This window comes from Suricata suricatta, chromosome 2, assembly GCF_006229205.1.
Source record: "Suricata suricatta isolate VVHF042 chromosome 2, meerkat_22Aug2017_6uvM2_HiC, whole genome shotgun sequence".
NCBI lineage: Eukaryota > Metazoa > Chordata > Mammalia > Carnivora > Herpestidae > Suricata > Suricata suricatta.
The window spans coordinates 36,676,722-36,694,060 of NC_043701.1; the positions used below are offsets into that span (position 1 = coordinate 36,676,722).

Below are 17,339 nucleotides of genomic sequence, written 5' to 3' on the forward strand. Positions count from 1 at the left end.
GATTCCTTAATGGTCTAGAAACTTCATGGTATCTTTAGAAATTGGAAGAAAAGTTAGAATATAATATCCAACTAGATGCCAAACCCACAGGAAAAACAATGATAGCACAGGACATCATAATCATACCATAGCTATCTAGTTTTTGGATCACATTGTTTTCTTCAGTCCATGCTGATCATGTTCTTGTTGGGGGCTGTCCTTCAGATGGAGCACCGACATCGGAAGAAAGATACCCCAGTACAGGCCAGCAATCACCACCTCTTTGTGCAGATGAAGAGCCTCATGTGTTCCAACCTGGGAGAGGAGCTTGAGGTCATTTTCTCACTGTTTGACAGTAAAGAGAATCGGCCAATCAGGTAACGGCACATGAAAACATGCCTTGAATGTTGTAATGTTGGCACACTGAGTATTTGTAACTGGCAAGCTTTGGGATATATGACCTTGCGTACTTTAACTCTGTCAACCACAATTTTCTCATTTGTAGAACTGTGTGAATTTCTGAGCTGCCTACCCTCTGGAGGTTCCCATGAAAGTTAATTGGGGTGATGTATATAGAAGTTCTTTGAAAAACTCAAAAAGGCTCTACAACTATGATAATTCTTACTAAATGGAAATATGGGATTCGTAACAGGTCTGTTATTTGAGTTATTTGGTACTGATAATGCAAGGAAGGCGTAATCTTAACTTTGTTTATTATCAGGATCATCTAGTTGTATTTTTGAAATTTTCTCTAGACAATTACATTATTCTTATCCTGTCTACATCAGGTAATATTGAGAAAGAAGTAAATACTTGGAAGCCTTCCCATTAGAGTTTTAGAGCTGTGAAATGGTAAACGGTTTCATGTACTTTTTTCTTTCTAAGTTCTCAGAGTCTTCTCTTAGGTCAAGTTTTCAATATTTAGAAAAAACCTGTAGTGAATGTTTTGGTTGTTCTTCAAAAGCCTCAATTCTTGTTGAGACTTTTTTGTGATTTGAAATCTTTTAGATTTGTCTTAAAACTGAACACAATGCACACCATCTTTTACATTAAAAAATTTAATTTAGAATTTAAATTATATCACACAAATCATACATAATGACCCATCTTTACCATGTTTTAAAATGTGATGCTTACTAAATAAATGCTGACAGTTTTAAGTAACTCTGAGCCACATATATTGTTTTATAAACACTCAGTAATTCTGGAGTGTGTTTTCCTGATTAAAAAAATATATATATTTTTTAGGAAATATGTGTGAAGTTTAGTTTTAGTGCATTTCTAACCATAAAATCTTCAGTGAACTATTTTATATGTTAATCATTACCTACTAGTAAGAGGACTTTTCTATTCTAGACAGAGGACTATATCCATACAATTTAAAGATAGTATTTTGGGGTAGCAAGGACATAGATTATGAGATGTGTACATAACTATGATAATAGTTTCAAAATCTGCTTTACATACTTTGGAGGAAACGAATCAGTAAATTAGAAAACCTTTCCCCCTTCATAAACCAGCAGTACTAAAAAGGGAAGAAAAAAGCTTGAAAAAGAGATCCAAGTTACAGCTTAGCACTTGCTTTAGAAATAGGAAAGATTATTTAGAGATAATACTTGCTAACATATTGAAGTCTGTCTTAGAGAGCTTAGTTTTTCCAGGTACTTTAACAAATTCCTCATAACATTGTGCAATATGTTGTCTCTACAATAGTTAACAAACTATGAGAATGTAAAAGGGAGGAAAGAGGTCACTCTTGCTCATGCCTATTATGCTAACGTTTCGAGGACTACAGATTCTCCTTTGCCACTAATGTTCACATTACATTACGATAGGAGGGCATTAGTTTAAGATTAATATTATCTGGCCTCTTGGTTTTGTTGTGTTATAAACATTTTGGAATTTTCTAAAACATTCGTTTAGTTTTTGATTGACAGAATTCCCCTTGTTTTAGTCCTATTTATTGGTGAAGGTAGGAAAATAACCTGGGTGCAGGGTCCCCAAAACATGTTTTTGCCATCCCCAGCTTCAGACCAGGAGCTGGACCTTTGTCCTACTCTTTGAGGCAGTTGGGCTGCCATGTGTGCCTGCCTCCTTTTTCTCCTCTGCCTGTTCTTCCTCTTCCCCTTCCCTTTCTGCTGTCACACACACTCCGGTAGTAAACCACTTGATAGGCAATGACCCTGGAAGAAATCAAGTCTAAGTCCTTCTTCATTGCTTCTACTTACTGAGTTTGGCTAACTCCCTCCCAAACTCATAATCACGACAAAGATGATCAGCAGAGAAATGAGTATGAATGAAAATATATGCTCAGTAGGTGTTGAGACAGTCTCAGATTTATTTTCTTGGCTTTCTGAGGCCTTGGGCAGCACAGTGAGTGTTATTTTGAGTTTATAAAACCTTGCTGTAAGTAGCTTCCGTTCCACTGATGGCACAGGGCAATGTCACCATTAACTTTTGACAAGAGCTTAGGATGCACATATCTGAAGACTGGACCTGACTGTGGTCTTCACAGTTTACTGCTGCTTTTCTGACCCCTTCACTCACCTCTGTCTTTTCCTTCATCTTGAAACTGGGGAAAGATCTGGCTTCCTTCATTGCTCCCAGCATAGCTAATGACTGTAAAGTATTCACATCTTCTCAGGAGAAGGTGTCATAAAGGTAAGATATGATTGTGAGACATCCTTGTGTTTCTTCTTAGGCCCAGCAGTGGATGCAGTATGGGATATATGGGTATTTTAAAATCCACTTGCATCTCTTTTAAAGTTTTTTTTTTTCCTTAGAAAATTTCAAACATGTGAAACAGTAGAATAGCGTTGTGTGCGTGTACTTGCCTTCAGCTTCAAGAGTAGTTGGCTCCGGCCCGGTCTTTCTGGTCCTCTTCCTTGCCCCCAGATTACTTGGAGGCAAATCCCCAACACCCTTTTATTTTTATATGTAAATATTTTGGGGTAGAGCCGTAAGAAGGGGAACTCTAAAGAAATTAATAAGAAATTAATATTCTCTTATCAGATATCCATGTCCAGCCAGCGTTCAGTGTTCGCATATTGACTCATAAATACAGTTTTACAAATTCCACATGAGGAGGTCATATTGTATAAGAACCATATAAAACCCATATATTGTAGCTGGTTAAGTTTCGCAAGTTTCATTTAACCTTCTGTTTTCCTCTCTCTCTCCCTCTTAGATATTTTTGTAATTTCCCTGTTGAGGAAACTGGATCATTTGATTTTTTTTTCTTTTTATGAGTTCAAAGTCCAGTCCAAACAATGAAAACCCATAGACAAAAGATGGTATGTTTAAGTGAATAATTTTGTTGTTAAAGAAGATCATTAATGCTGTAATTTACAAAAAAATAAACACACTTTAAGGATAATCTTACAGCATTATCCTGACCATTAATCACAGGAAGTTACCTTGTCCAGGTGTAAGTAGAGGGACGGGTATGTGCAAAGCCTGGAGAGGTGTGAGGAGGGGAGGTAGATGTTTATTCGTCCCACAAGCCAAACAACTGGTTGGGACTTTTTTTTTTTTAACTTTCCTCCTCCAAGAAGCAAACAGCCAACATTTATTGAACACTAATCATTTTCCAAACTTCATTCTAGATGCTTTAAAAATATTCCAGCACTGATTTTTATAAGTGAGCGAATCAAGGCACAGACAGGCTAGGTAACTGGCCTAAGCTTAAAGACTCGGCAGGAGGCAAAGCCGAACTACCAGCCGGCCTGCTGTCGGCCACATGCCTCCTCAAGGGCTTCAGGATTTACCTGCACATTTCTGTAGTTGAGTAGGATTTTACTGGCCAGAGTTAGAACTCCAGAGACCGATAGTCTTAATAATAGGTTGTTACAAATTACTGATAATAATAAAACTAGAACTAGGCATAGGGCCTCACAAATACTCTGTGCTTCAGAAATTGGTTTTCTGAGTTGAGTCCTCAAAATACTCAAAGAAAAGCAAAGTAGTATTGGTTCGTACCGTGTGCCAGTGATACATGTCATAGCGGTGCTCGGAGATGTCAGATGCAAAAGGAGACAACAGGTGAAAATTGTCCCCTTCTAGTTCACTCCGTGGGACAGTGACACACATGGTATCTCCTCAAAACTGAAGGGTACATCTTCCAACAAAAAACTTAAGTTGTCACTGAAGTTGACCATTAACTTCGAGGAAGCCCATTAATTTTGCCTGAAGGGGCCCCAGAATGTTAGGCCTCTGATGCATGTGGCATACAACTCTTGCTCTAAGTATTTATAAAGATTTTGTCCACTTCTGACACCATCTTGCTAACATACACCGACCCTGTACTTCTGTTCCAGTTTCCCTTCCTCAGTTATCTGTGTGACAGCACTGACCCGGAGTCCCTGCAGATAAAGCTACATTAGACTCAGCTCTAATAGGACATACTCCTGTTTCTTTGAGTTTTCTACAATCTTGACATGATTTATCCCTTTAAAACACCATTAGAAAAAAAAAGAGAGAGTTTGGTAAATCAAGTTTTATATGACTGAAATGGTTTTGGAGTATATCTCTCTGGTTGAAAGTTTGTCATTTCCCCAGTCTACAGGGGATAGCTGGAAAACTCAGGGAGTCATTTCCCTAGAAATCATCTGTAATTTTATTTTCTTTTCTTCTTTTCTATTTATTTAACAAAACACTCATATAATGCTTATCATGTGCCAGGCACTGTTCTAAGCTTTTTTAAAAGTATCTATTTATCCTTTGTAACAACTCTTTAAGGTGGGTACTTTTAATATCCCCATTTTTTTATGGCTGGGGAAGCTGAAGCCCGAAGTAATGAGAAACTTGCCTGCTGTGTAATGTGGCTGGTGTTTTCACTCGCAGCCTCATCAGGTGTCCGCACGCTTACCCGTCCTTCTCATCTTCTTCAGGATTTATCGTATTCTCTTCTCTTTCTCAGCCAAGGGTTACTCACCAGTGTGTGGTAAGGGGTCTATTGGGGGCTTGGGTTTTTGGGGGTTTTTTTGGTTTTTTTTTTTTAAAGAAACTGGAGAGGGAGAGACTTGAGTTCTACTGATAGGAAGGATCCACTAACAAAGGAGAGGTTACACTCAGGGGAGAGGGGAAGCTATTGCTGGATCAGTGTCCCTTTGGAGCCCTCAGGAGCCTGGTTTGAGACGCAGGTGGGGAGATTAGCCATGGGCCAGAAAACGGGAGAAAGGAAAGGGTGTGGATGTGTGGACGTGTATAAACTGAACTGTAGGATTGGGAATATCATGAGACACACACACACACACACACACACACACACACACACACACAGTCATATACATATATACATACATATACACACACACACACACAAACATATATATAGAGAGAGAACTCGAACCGCTTAACATTATATGCTACAAATGGTGTCTCCTTTGGCTGGCATTTGAAATTGGGCGTTGAACAGTTTGGTGATAGGAATACTCCTAGTGTTTATCTTTTCCATAGGCTTACAGCTCTGCATGTGTGTATTCATTCATATCTTCCCTGTCTGGACATGTGTCACTTAATCTATAACAGACTGTAGATTATATGGGCCAAAGAATATGACATAGTTCACTGGCTGACTCCTTCCCTTTATAACTTTCATTACTTTGTTTACTGATGTACTCTAAAGCTTCATTAATTAAAGCTGTAAATTTGTTTCAGGACTAATCTATTACCGTATTTCATTCTCATCAGAGAATGTATTTAATAGGACCTCAGTGCCACACGTGGGTACTTAGCTTAGTATAGCACTGCTCCTGCATGCACGCTGCTGGCATGGGCTTTTATTTGAGAAAACAGCAGCAGAGTAGTACTTCTGGAAAGTCTTATTCTGGTGATTAAATTCCAAGTCTTTTCACAGTAATGAAATTCAGATAAAATTTACTTTCTGTTGGTACATTGTTCACATTCTTTCCTGAAGTTATGTATTTTTCCGACAATCATACACTTGAACTCCATTTTCCTTGAAGTGCTTCATTCCATGTAAAATTTATACTGCCTATAGTCACCTTCTTTTTTAGTATATCATTCTAATTCTGTCATTTAAGAAGAAGATAAGTAATGAATATTATTGCTGAGGCACAGGGTTTTTCTTTTATATGGATTCATGCAGAACTATGAAATATGTCTGAATTTATGTCCATCCTCAAGACACATATCTTCCTGTATAGTGGTGAAGATGCCACTATGTAGTATATACGTGGCCCAGCTCTTGTGTTAGAGAGTCTGGGTTCAAATCCTGGTTTTCTAATTCAGTAGCTGGGTAAGATAGATAGTGTCTCTTACGGTTGTTAACTATCTGCTAAATGAAGATGATAATAGCACTTTCCTCCTGGGATTATTTGAGGATTAAATGAGATGATAGATATGCTTCCTAGTGTAATGCTTGACACTTGGTAATTGGTCAGTAAATATTAGCTATAAAGATGATAGTTTTAAAAAACCCAAATAGGAAATATAGTTTAACATTACCAAAAATGATACATGGTGTTTGGTCTTGAATTCTTATATTTTACAAGGAATTCTTGTTGATTTTTTTTAGGTACATATTGTTATGATTAGGTAAGACTTAGAGAGACTAGTAAACAGGCAGAATGGCATCAGGGATATGATTTGCTTTAAAATACTTCAGGGATATTTGGAGCTAGTGTGACAAAACTTAGTGGTTGTGGATTCCCTGTGGCAGGGCTAGGGGTTCTGGGTTTAACATTCAGCAGTACAGCTAAGGTATTGTTAATAAATTACCTGCTTCAAATGTTTTATGCATGTAGGCAAAAAAGCAATGAGAGCAAGCATGTTTTACAGTCTCTTTGAAGAAGACTGGTGTATTAGTCTGGTCTAGTTACTAGGTGCGTGGATGAGGTCTGGATTCCCTTTTGCCTAGAATAATATTCCTGGGTTTATATAAACTGACAATAATATTCTTGATAATATATTTGACAAAACTTAGGAGGAAATGTTTTCCTATGGTCTAAAACACTGAGTATTCTATAACAGGTACACCATAACATTACCTTCAAAGCATAAACTTTGACTTATATACAAAGCAAAACAGCAGCTTTTAGAAGATTAATAAAGATTCTGTGATAGGAAGTAACTTGTTGTGCTCAAGGGAAGTCCTGTGTCTTCATTAGGACCAGCTTCCCAGAAACTCTGAATTAGTACAGGTTTGCCCTCTCAAAGGTGAAGAAATGGAACAGTTCTGTGAAACCTTCTGTGAATGGGATATTACTTCTAACTGTTCACCTGTTCATTCATTCACTCATTCCCCAAGTACAGGGGAGTAAGTCTTGTGGGCCAGCAGAATGGGATGATTAGAAGAAGCAGATGGCAGAAGGATTCCAAGGATGCAAGTGAAGGACTCTTCTTGGAGAGGAAGGGCACTCCTTCCGACATGGAAGGAGGAGAAGTGAGGGCAGTGAAATGGACAGAAAATGTTGAGATGGAAAAGAGAGATTGGGTTTGTCGCCTTGACCTTTCATAGGTAAGTGTGGAAAACAATGTCCGCTATCACTGGGCAGCAAAAGAGAGGATGAAAGGGAATTGGGGGCTGAAAGTGAGTTACGGGAACAAGGTAAGTGACTCTGAGCAGAAGTGTTCTAGGAAATGAAATCGTGAGTAATGATAGAATTGTTGAGTGTGGGGAGGCCCTTCCAGGATCCAAAGAGAGATGTGTGAAAGGGGTAGCGAATCCTTGCTCCCAAGTTACACAGCTTTTGCCAGAGGGGCTCAAAAAGTAGGGATCAGAAGCAGGTGATGGGGGTTGGAGACTGAAACAGAGTTGGAAAAGAATGAGAAGATTGGGAATCTAGCATAATGATGAGGAAAATCAAAGAAATTACAGTTGTAGCTTCTGATAGGTCTCTTCCAAAGGCAGATGTGATCTAATAATAGCCTTTTCATTCTTTTTAAAGGAAATTTAAAAACTGATGTTTTGTTTTGTTTTGTTTTGTTTTGTTTTGTTTTTGAAAAATTCAGTTACTGGGAAAAATTTTCAGGAGCTTCCAGAAGGCAGCTGTCAAAGAGAATAGTTATTCAGCCCAGACTAGGAAAAATGCTAATATTTTTGTGTATGTATTGTAGTACATAATACAGTTAGAGCAGATGAGATTGTCTAATTCTCTGAGCACTGTGCTAGAATTTCTCATTTCATACATCATTTACAACTTATTATGGTGTGATCACATAAGTTCAGCATTTATGTTTTTGTCATAAATTAAGAGCATGTATGGTTGTGAATGTTAAAAGATGACTGGCACAGATCTCTTCTTAGAGTCTCATGGTACAAAGCTAAGTCAAAATCTTAGCCTCTCCAAGACAAAGCAACGATGTCGAGAAAAAGTCTGGCCATTCGTGCAGGGGGCACGGCTCTGCTTGAGACAAAAATAGATGAAGAAGGCGTCCAGAGCTCCTCCTTGGACTGTGGCAATATCAACTACTCCATACGGCCCCGAGCGCTTCCTGCTGTGTCTAGACATGTTGGCACACATTTTACTGCGGGTGTCTGTACATCGCTGACCCGCAGTGACCTTCCCCAAGGCCTCCTGTTTAAAAGCACCACTGCTTTCCACTCTCCCTCTTCTTTCCCATCATTTAATTCTTCCAGCAGGTGCATGAACATTGTCACTTGGGAGTTAATCAGATTTTGTGGTTTGCTTCCCCTTTGGTCACACTTCTGTGTCACACTAAATACAACAACAACAACAACAACAACAACAACAACAACAAATAACTGCTTTAGTTAGAGAAGACCTTTTAAGAAATGCAACAGGAGGGAGATCTAAATTGAAACAAAAGAAGCAAAGAAATAACTTTATTCTTGCTGAGAACACCCAGGTAGAAGTGCTCCACTCTTTTTCTCTGCAGTATTGTAAGAACTATACAATTTCAATTATTTTTCAAATTGCAAATTAATACATTATTACAATAATAAGTGGGTGGAAATGTAAGGTGGCAGAAAAGTGGAAACTCAGAGTCCGTGGGTCGAGAACTGGCTTTCTCACTCCCTTTTGCTCCCCACCCTCATTCTGGCTACTTGTGTCTTCTTACTTAAACCATGCCATGTCATAGAATGGGATCAGAAGGCCATTTGACCCAGATTCCTGTGTTTTAATGTTTTTTACTTATTTTGAGAAAGAGAGAATCAGAGCACATGAGCGGGGAAGGGACAGAGAAAGACGGGAGAGAGAGAATCTTAAGCAGGCGCCATGCTGGACATGATCTCACAAACCATGAGATCATGATATGAGCAGAAATCAAGAGTTGTACGCTTCACTAACTGAGCCACTCAGGTGCCCTTCCTGTATCTTAAAAGATGACCAGATTGGTGTTCTTTTCACCAGGACTCTGGTCATTTCTGTCTTTTTCTGCCCTGTGTTTGCTATTTGTAGAGAATTCAGATTTAGTTGTTCTAAGTTCCCCACTGAAGAAGTTATGGTCACACATAGCACTCCACCTGTCAAGGACTTCTTTGGTATTCAGTGCCAAAGGACTTCTTTGGTGTTCTGTTGCAGGACAGTGGAACACTGATGAAGGAATTAGGAATGATACGGCCCATGTTGGCTCCTATTCTGAAGATAAGACTTGATCTTCTCAGCATCTTTTTGTGCCCACAGTGTGGCCAGTGATATGATTAAAGGAAGCTTAGTAGTCTTTTATTGGCATCGAGGGAAAAAGATTATAAGATCATTCCGTTGTCGTCTTCGTTTTTGCTGCCATTCTTCCATTCCAGTGGGGGTATGCCTATGAGTAAGAGGGTGAAGTCAAGGTGTTGATGAATGTTGACGGCATTGTTTCACATTACTCTGTATTAATCAGAAGTACACTCTCAGACTTGTACCTATGGGAGCATCATTTGCAAAATCTGTCATGCTAAAAAATCTGAATAAAAAATGGCAGATTCCTATACAATTCCTTTTCCTAAGTGTTTCTATTTAGAGGTTTTTACCCACAGGTTAAACAGAGACTATGGCTTCTTTTTATTTCCATTGAGTATGATAGATTTCACAATATTGCTGTTGAATCACTGATGTTTATTCATTGAGCCAACAGTGACTGCTGTTTTCATCAGAGCCAGGCACTGTCCTGGGCATTGAGGACACATCAGTGAGCAATACAGGAAAAAGGATTCCTGCCCGTCCAGAACTTAGATTCTAGTGCTATTGACAATACTATTAAGCTTTAAGTCAAGAACTATTTTTAAAAGATCGTTTCTGTGCCATATATTTGCATTGTAACCAATATGCTGTTTCCATTTCACAAAAATATTTGCGGATCGAAAGCAATGTTTTCTAACCTTTTCTCAAAATTATGAAAAGTGTAAACCTCTACAGAAAGTAATGTACCTATTCTCATAGACATTAAGGTTTGTGCATCAGTTTAGAGACTTTGTAGCTGCCTGATTAAAAAAAAATCATTTGACCTTTAAAAAGTCCCAAATGCATGTATCATCTGGCTAATACATAGTAATTAATAATCATTCAGAAAGTTTTTAGTTTTGGGGCGCCTGGGTGGCTCAGTCAGTTAAACATCTGACGTCAGTTCAGGTCATGATCTCACAGTTGTGGGTTTGAGCTCCACGTCAGGCTCTGTGCTGACAGTCAGAGCCTGGAGCCTGCTTTGGATTCTGTGTCTCCCCCGCCCTCTGTTTCTCCTCCACTCACACTCTCTCTCTCTCTCTCTCTCTCTCTCTCTCTCTTTCAAAAATAAATAAAAATTTACAAATATTTTTTGAAAGTTTTTAGCTTTTAAACTTGTAATGAATACAATCTGTCAGTAAACTGATGAAAGGAAATTTGATTTTTACCTATTAAAAAAAATAGAACATCTTGGAGTGCCTGGGTAGCTCAGTAGGCTGAGCATCCGGCTTCAGCTCACATCATGATCTCCCCGTTGGTGAGTTTGAGCCTCACTTCAGGCTTGCTGCTGTCAACCTGTCTACACTGACTCCACTTCCCATCCTCTGTTCCCCTCTCTCAGCCCTTCCCCCACTTGGGCTCTCCCAAAAAAGAAATAAATATTAAAAAACAATAAAATAGAACAGCTTTCTGAGTTAATATATGCATGAAAGATGTGTTGTCCTTACTGGTTTTGCAGGGTTTGACTTGTTTCAAGTTCTATTGTTTATTCTGTTTCCCTTTACGACTTCCTTGCAAGGAACTGCACGCTTCAGCCCAGAGTACTTAAGCTCAGGTTTGCGGTTTTGTTTTTTTTTAAGATTCTTTATTACAAATAGTTTCCCTAATGAAGAGGCATTGTTAGAAAGATCAGAATAATTAATGTACGTAGACCAGTGTTTTTCCCTCATGGAGAGTCAAAGGTCGAGTGTTTACTATGATCAAGTAATGTAAATTCCCAGAAGGATAAGCATAAGATATACTGCCTATATAAGCCCTCTTATTTTATGGTTCTTGTTTGTGTTGATCACATCCTATCATTGCCTACTTTTTGTTACTTCTCTGAGAAACTTCTTAAGAAAATTCTTAATGAATTCCCTAGAGAGAGATGTCAGCAAGTATTTTTGTGAGTGGCTCAACCAGTGTAGCTATGTCTTTTTTTTTTTTTTTTTTGGCGTTTATTTATTTTGAGAGACAGAGAGACAGAGCATGAGCAGGGGAGAGGCAGAGAGAGAGGGGGACACAGAATCTGAAGCAGACTCCAGGCTCTGAGCTCTCAATGCAGAGCCTGATGGGGGGCTCGAACTTGTGAATGAGATCATGACCTGAGCTGAAGTTGGACACCCAACCGATTGAGCCACCTAGGTGTCCTGCGCCCCCCCCCGCCCCCACCAATGTAGCTGTTTCTAAGGATTTTACTTGAATTCAACTTTGGATTTCTGGGGTCTCATATCTTTTGAACTTACTACCGTTTTTCTCAAATGAAAAATCAATCTAGATCATTTTTAAAAAATTCCTCAATGATGAAGAGCACAGGCAGTGTGAAACAGCAGATGATCTGTACATCACTTATTTATAACTTTAAAAAGATGTAAATTTCTTTTTTGATTGAGTTTTAATTTTCTGGAGACAATTTAGATTCCGATAGCTGTACTCTCTGAAGAGAAAACTAACATGAAATGCTTTTAAATCATCTTAAGTAGTCAGAAGAAATCAGCTTGATATTCAAAATTGGCAGTAGAGTTGACTATAGTTAAAAAAATGTCTCCTTGTATCCTCAAACTAAAACCAAATCCTTTGCTGTCCTGACAGAGCCATCATGTTCATTGGTTGCTTAGTCCCTCACACTCAAATATTTGTAAAGTGAATGTGGGCATGGACATTAAGACCAAAAAAAACCAAACAAACAAACAAAAAAAAAAACCCAAAAAAACCTCAGAGTCTGTTCTTGAGGTGAACTCCAGAAACCTTGGTATTGAGAATCATTCTCTTTCCATTTCCCTTTAATCAGAAGAGCTCATGACCCTAATGTTGTTTTAGTTTTAAAATTAGAAAGCACATTAATAGCTTTATCTAGGAAGTCTTGCCTGAGGAGTTGCTTTCATTTATTGCCAAGGAAAAACTCTGTCGCTTGGCTGGTCATGTGGTTGGGAGAAGAAAAGGGAAAAGTCGCTGATAATTGAAGATACCAGGCATGTGTTGCCTGTTTTCTGGTGTTTATGACTCATAAAAGACAGCCAGCCATTCTAACTCATTAGGGCCTGGGCACTTGGGTCAAAACAGTGGTCCTTAAACATGACTGGGCTTTTAAACAAACAGGGAGCTTTTAGGTCCATCCTGACCTAGTAAGTCAGAATCTCCAGCGGAGGGCCTGGCTTTTACACAGCTTCCAAGAGTATGTTGTGCCCACCCAGGTTAGGAACCCCTGGATGGCCAGCAAGTCTTTTTCCCCCTAAGCATTCCTTTCATCCTTCCTCTGTGGCTCAATGAGCACCAAAGCTCTTGGTCCAGCGGCCCCCTGCAGGGCAGCCAGCACACCCTCCACCTGCCTCCCCAGGGTCTTGCCTGAAATAGGATAGCACCAGCTCCTGTGTGGTGGTGGGGGCGTGGGGGGGCGGTGGCAGTGGTTAGTCCCCATTTAGGAAGCTGCTTGAGGCCTCCTGTTTTGAGTTGTCCATTGCCACATGTTCTAGGAAAGAACACAGTAACGGTTGCCCTCAGATTGTCGGAACCATCTTACACTTTTGGTCAGTCAGAGAGCATTTGAGAAAATGCTGGAGAAGCACTGACGATGAAGCCTGAAATCATTGTATATTTGATTTTCTTGCCTTTTGGATAGAGGCTCTGGAGTCGGCAGAGCAGAACCGTTCCCTCATCCCTTCTCACTCTTGTCTTTCTTTCTTTTTTGACTTAAAAAAAAAAACTTTTTTAAAATGTTTATTTTTGAGAGAGAGAGAGAGAGACAGAGTGTGAGTGGGGAGGGGCAGAGAGAGAGGAAGACACAGAATCAGAAGTGGGCTCCAGGCTCTGAGGTATCAGCATAGGACCTGACACTTCAGCTCAAGTCAGATACTTAACCAACTGAGCCACCCAGGCACTGCTCACTCTCTCTCTCTCTCTCTCACTCTCTCTCTCTCTCTCTCTCTCTCTCTCTCTCTCTCTTTCCTTCCTTCCTTCCTTCCTTCCTTCCTTCCTTCCTTCTTTCCATGTTTATTCTTGAGAGAGAATGTGTGCACGTGACCAGGAGAGAGGCAGAGAGAGAGGGGAAGAGAGCATCCCAAGCAGGCTCTGCATTGTTAGCACAGAGCCTGATGTGGGACTTGAACTCAACGAACTATAAGATAATGACCTGAGCTGAAGTCTAGGGTTGGATGCGCAACCAACTGAACTACCCAGGTGCCCCTCAGTCTTTTTTTTTCTGTCTTTTTGCTCCCACTACTTCCTCTTTGGCTTCTGGTACATCACCCTTCACTTCTTACCCCCACATATGGCACAGTGAACTGTAAGACAAGTGCCTTTGCATTTTCAAAGGTACCACATGGAGTACTTTTTGGTCAAATGGTTTCATAAAGTCTAAGTGTAAAAGAACCAGACAGTTCAGGGGTTTTTTTCTCTCTGATTAGTTTACCAGAACATGACCATCCAAATGTTTTCTCTCTTTGGTTACTGTTACTCTTGGAAACCATTCATTTATTTCAGTGATTTAACGGTCCAGCATGATTTTAGAAATAGTTTTCATATTTTTTTGGTAGCGTGACCAGAATCACATCATGTGTTTCAACCCAAGATACAACCCAGTCATACATTTTTGGAAGAAGTATGGGTTGTGTACCTCACATACCTCAAATCACTAGGCAGTTTTGCATTTTTAGGAGAGGGGAATGATAGGGAGGAAAACATGAATCTGTACAGAGAAATAGAAAGATCTCCTTGGCGTTGCCCATCCCTGACTTTAGGTGCATTGCTCTTTGAAGGCAAATGATTATCCAAGGAACCCCCTATGAGAAAGCCACTTCATTACTCGGCAGGCTGGGAGCCCTTCCAAACCTGGCCTGCAGGCCTCCAAGACCCTAGGGAAGGCCTTCCGACAAAAGGGGGACTGCTTCTCCGTGGATATGACGGGCAGAGGGGCGGGAGGACAGGAGCATCCTGTCCTGCTGAGAAGGGGAATAGAAGCTATCAGGGCTTCAGATCCCTACTCTACACCCTATCGAATGTGATCACTGGCAAGTAGTTTTTACCAAGCTATGTTGTTGAAATACAGTCTGCATTATCAGAGGTCTTTTAGAGTCTATCAGAGTGCATTACTACAGGTAAGCAGGTTCACGGCCACGAACCCCCTAAACACGGATACATTTGTGGCTTCATTTATTGGTTTCAGATTCATGAGTTGTCATTATTGTTTTTTATTTTGTTGAAAATATTCACAGCAAAAACCCTCTGTTCACATGACATGGTTAGTCTTGCTCTTCTTTGTTCAAAGTAATCTTTTTTTTAAAGATGGCATAGCATTGTGGCCAAGAGCTGAGACTCTGGAGATGTGCCCTGAATATTGATTTCCTGGCTCCACACTTGATGACCATGTACGTTAGGCCAATTGGCCTCATATCTCCAAGCCCCAGATTTCTCATACGTAAAGCAGGGATGGTTCCTTCCATACAGAGTGGTTGTGAGAATTAAGTGAGGAAACCCATGTAAAGTGTAAATCATGATGTCTAGCACAGGGTATATATTTACTGTACTATTTTTTTCCTAGCGCCATGCTGGGGGTGCTTATGTACATTCTTATTTCATTATCTAGGTCTCCTCAAATCCTTGTTAGAAGAAGCCAAGTCATAAAAAGTAAATATGATTTTTTATTCTTTATTTCCAAAGAAAGATTTTGTCATTATTGATTTATAATAGAGAATGATCTGTAATGGCTCACACACGGAATTCAGGTGGACACTAAATTTCTCTGGCAGTGAAATCTCCTCTGGGAGAACATGGCAGTATATGGAAAAGTCAAATGAGGATATTTTTTCCCTGCTGGTAATATCCACTCTGATTTCTCACTGTTTCTGGAAGTGTTTCTGTTTGCTTATTCATTCTTTGATGATGAAAAGGACGCAGTATTCTCATTGGGAAATATATGATCTCACTGTAGATTTTTCCATTACTATATGTTTAATATAATAAAGACATAAAATGTGCATGGGAACAAGGTTAAAATTGTGATCTAGAATCTGGGGGTTCCATGAACGTAATTCGGTGACTCTCACATCTGGTGGGGATGCACCACTGACTGCAATGTCTCTTCGGAGAATTTCATACATTTCTCTACCATGAAGTAAAGGACCTTATGGGGAAGAAAGAGAAAGTTGGGAAGGGAGATAAAGCTCACCAATTATTTGGATTTTGTTGTATTTTTCCCAAAAGATTGTATTTGTTCAGTGTTTAATTAAACACTGAGGAAATACTAAATCATTGGCCACCAGCTGGGGATGTAAAGGTTAATGGTGATCACCTTGTACTCTAGTTACTCACAGTATAACAGAAAGAAACACACAAGCCTCTTATGACAGTAAAAAAATGTGAATGATGTAATGGAGGTATTCACATCTTACCATAGGGCACTTTTAAACTCACAAAAACTAGTTTTGTTTTCTCATCAAAGATGCCACCCTTTTATTTACAGTAGAGTTTCGAAAATGCCTTTGTGTGTGGCCCCAAAAGTTTGTGAGAGACTTGTAGAAGGTGTTTCAAGTGGAATGTCAGTGACGTACTCTAGTTCTCTCCTCCAGCCTTGAAGGCATGCATATTGGGGTTCTCTACACGTGGGATCAGGATCTGGGGTATTTATTTGTAAGCCAAAATTCTGAAATGTGTTGCTGTAGGTCTTTGGTTTACTCTGAAACCATTTGCTGAATATATAGTTGCTGTATTACCAAAGCTGAAGAGAAATTCGTTTGAGTTTGTGCAAGAACTTGTCACTAAGTGAATTTTTTATTAATTGGCAACAAAGGTTTCCTTTTTCCTTTAATAAAAGTGTTTAAAAAAACCCCAAAATTGCTCGAGTTATTTTCCATAGTACCCATCGTCAGTCTATTTTTATCTCCCCCTTAAGGCATGTCTTTGCTAAGGGATATGTCATTGGCTTAGTACATATTGATATTCTTTCTGAAACAGGATATGATATAGTATAATACTTGCATAATCAGGATTCTGTCTAGACTGGTGAAATTAAAATAGTGACAGAGCAAAAGGAATCTCTTTTCTGAAATAGAATACTTGAGGAAATACTGCTTTACCAGAATATTGATGAGGCTTGGAAATAAGGAGTGGTATTTTATATCAGTATTAACGTTAAGGTTTTAATATCTAGAATGCCTGTTGACTTTTGTACATTAGCCTTATTTGGTATTCATCATTTTGGACTCACCTATCAGAAGATAAAGTGCAATTTGTTTTTAACATTCCAGTAGGAATACAGACAAGCCTCAAACATAAGTGCATCTCAAAAAAATAAGTAGCGCATGCTGTCTGTGTTACACAAGAGGGGAAAATGGTCACAGTGCTTGTGTTTTGGGATAAAATATAATGTATAAACTGTTCTTGATGGCTACAAAGCAAAACCAAATAGTCTTAAATCTCAGGAGTTTTGCCTAACTAAAGATAATTTCTTAAATCATTTTGGAGTTCTGCATTTCTTTGGTCAAATAATTTATTTCTTAATTTATTTTTCTAGGTATGTTGTATTGAACAGACTACCAAAGAACCATTTTTTAAGCCAGGGACAGCTTTGAAATCTGCTAAATCAGATTTTCACTTCTTTTCATTCCTTTGAGGCCAGGAAGGGTGTGGGGAGAGTGGCCCTGTAATCTGGAGACCAGGCTTGACTGAGACAGTGGGTGTCTGAAGCAGATGAATGACTTCTCTTTTATCTCTATATTCTAGAAATACTTGATGCGTATTTTTCTATAAAGCAGA

At 39.3% G+C, this 17,339-nt stretch overlaps 1 protein-coding gene across 3 annotated transcripts in view; it reads left to right on the forward strand.

Annotated features, from left to right (window-relative positions):
- DOCK4 (dedicator of cytokinesis 4) overlaps nt 1-17,339 on the forward strand; it is a 417,061-nt gene that overhangs the window by 213,532 nt on the left and 186,190 nt on the right. For all 3 annotated transcript variants that reach the window (XM_029924788.1, XM_029924790.1, XM_029924789.1), the window contains exon 8: nt 205-356. In XM_029924788.1, the coding sequence (XP_029780648.1) occupies nt 205-356 (152 nt within the window). The remainder of the gene's footprint in view (nt 1-204; nt 357-17,339) is intronic.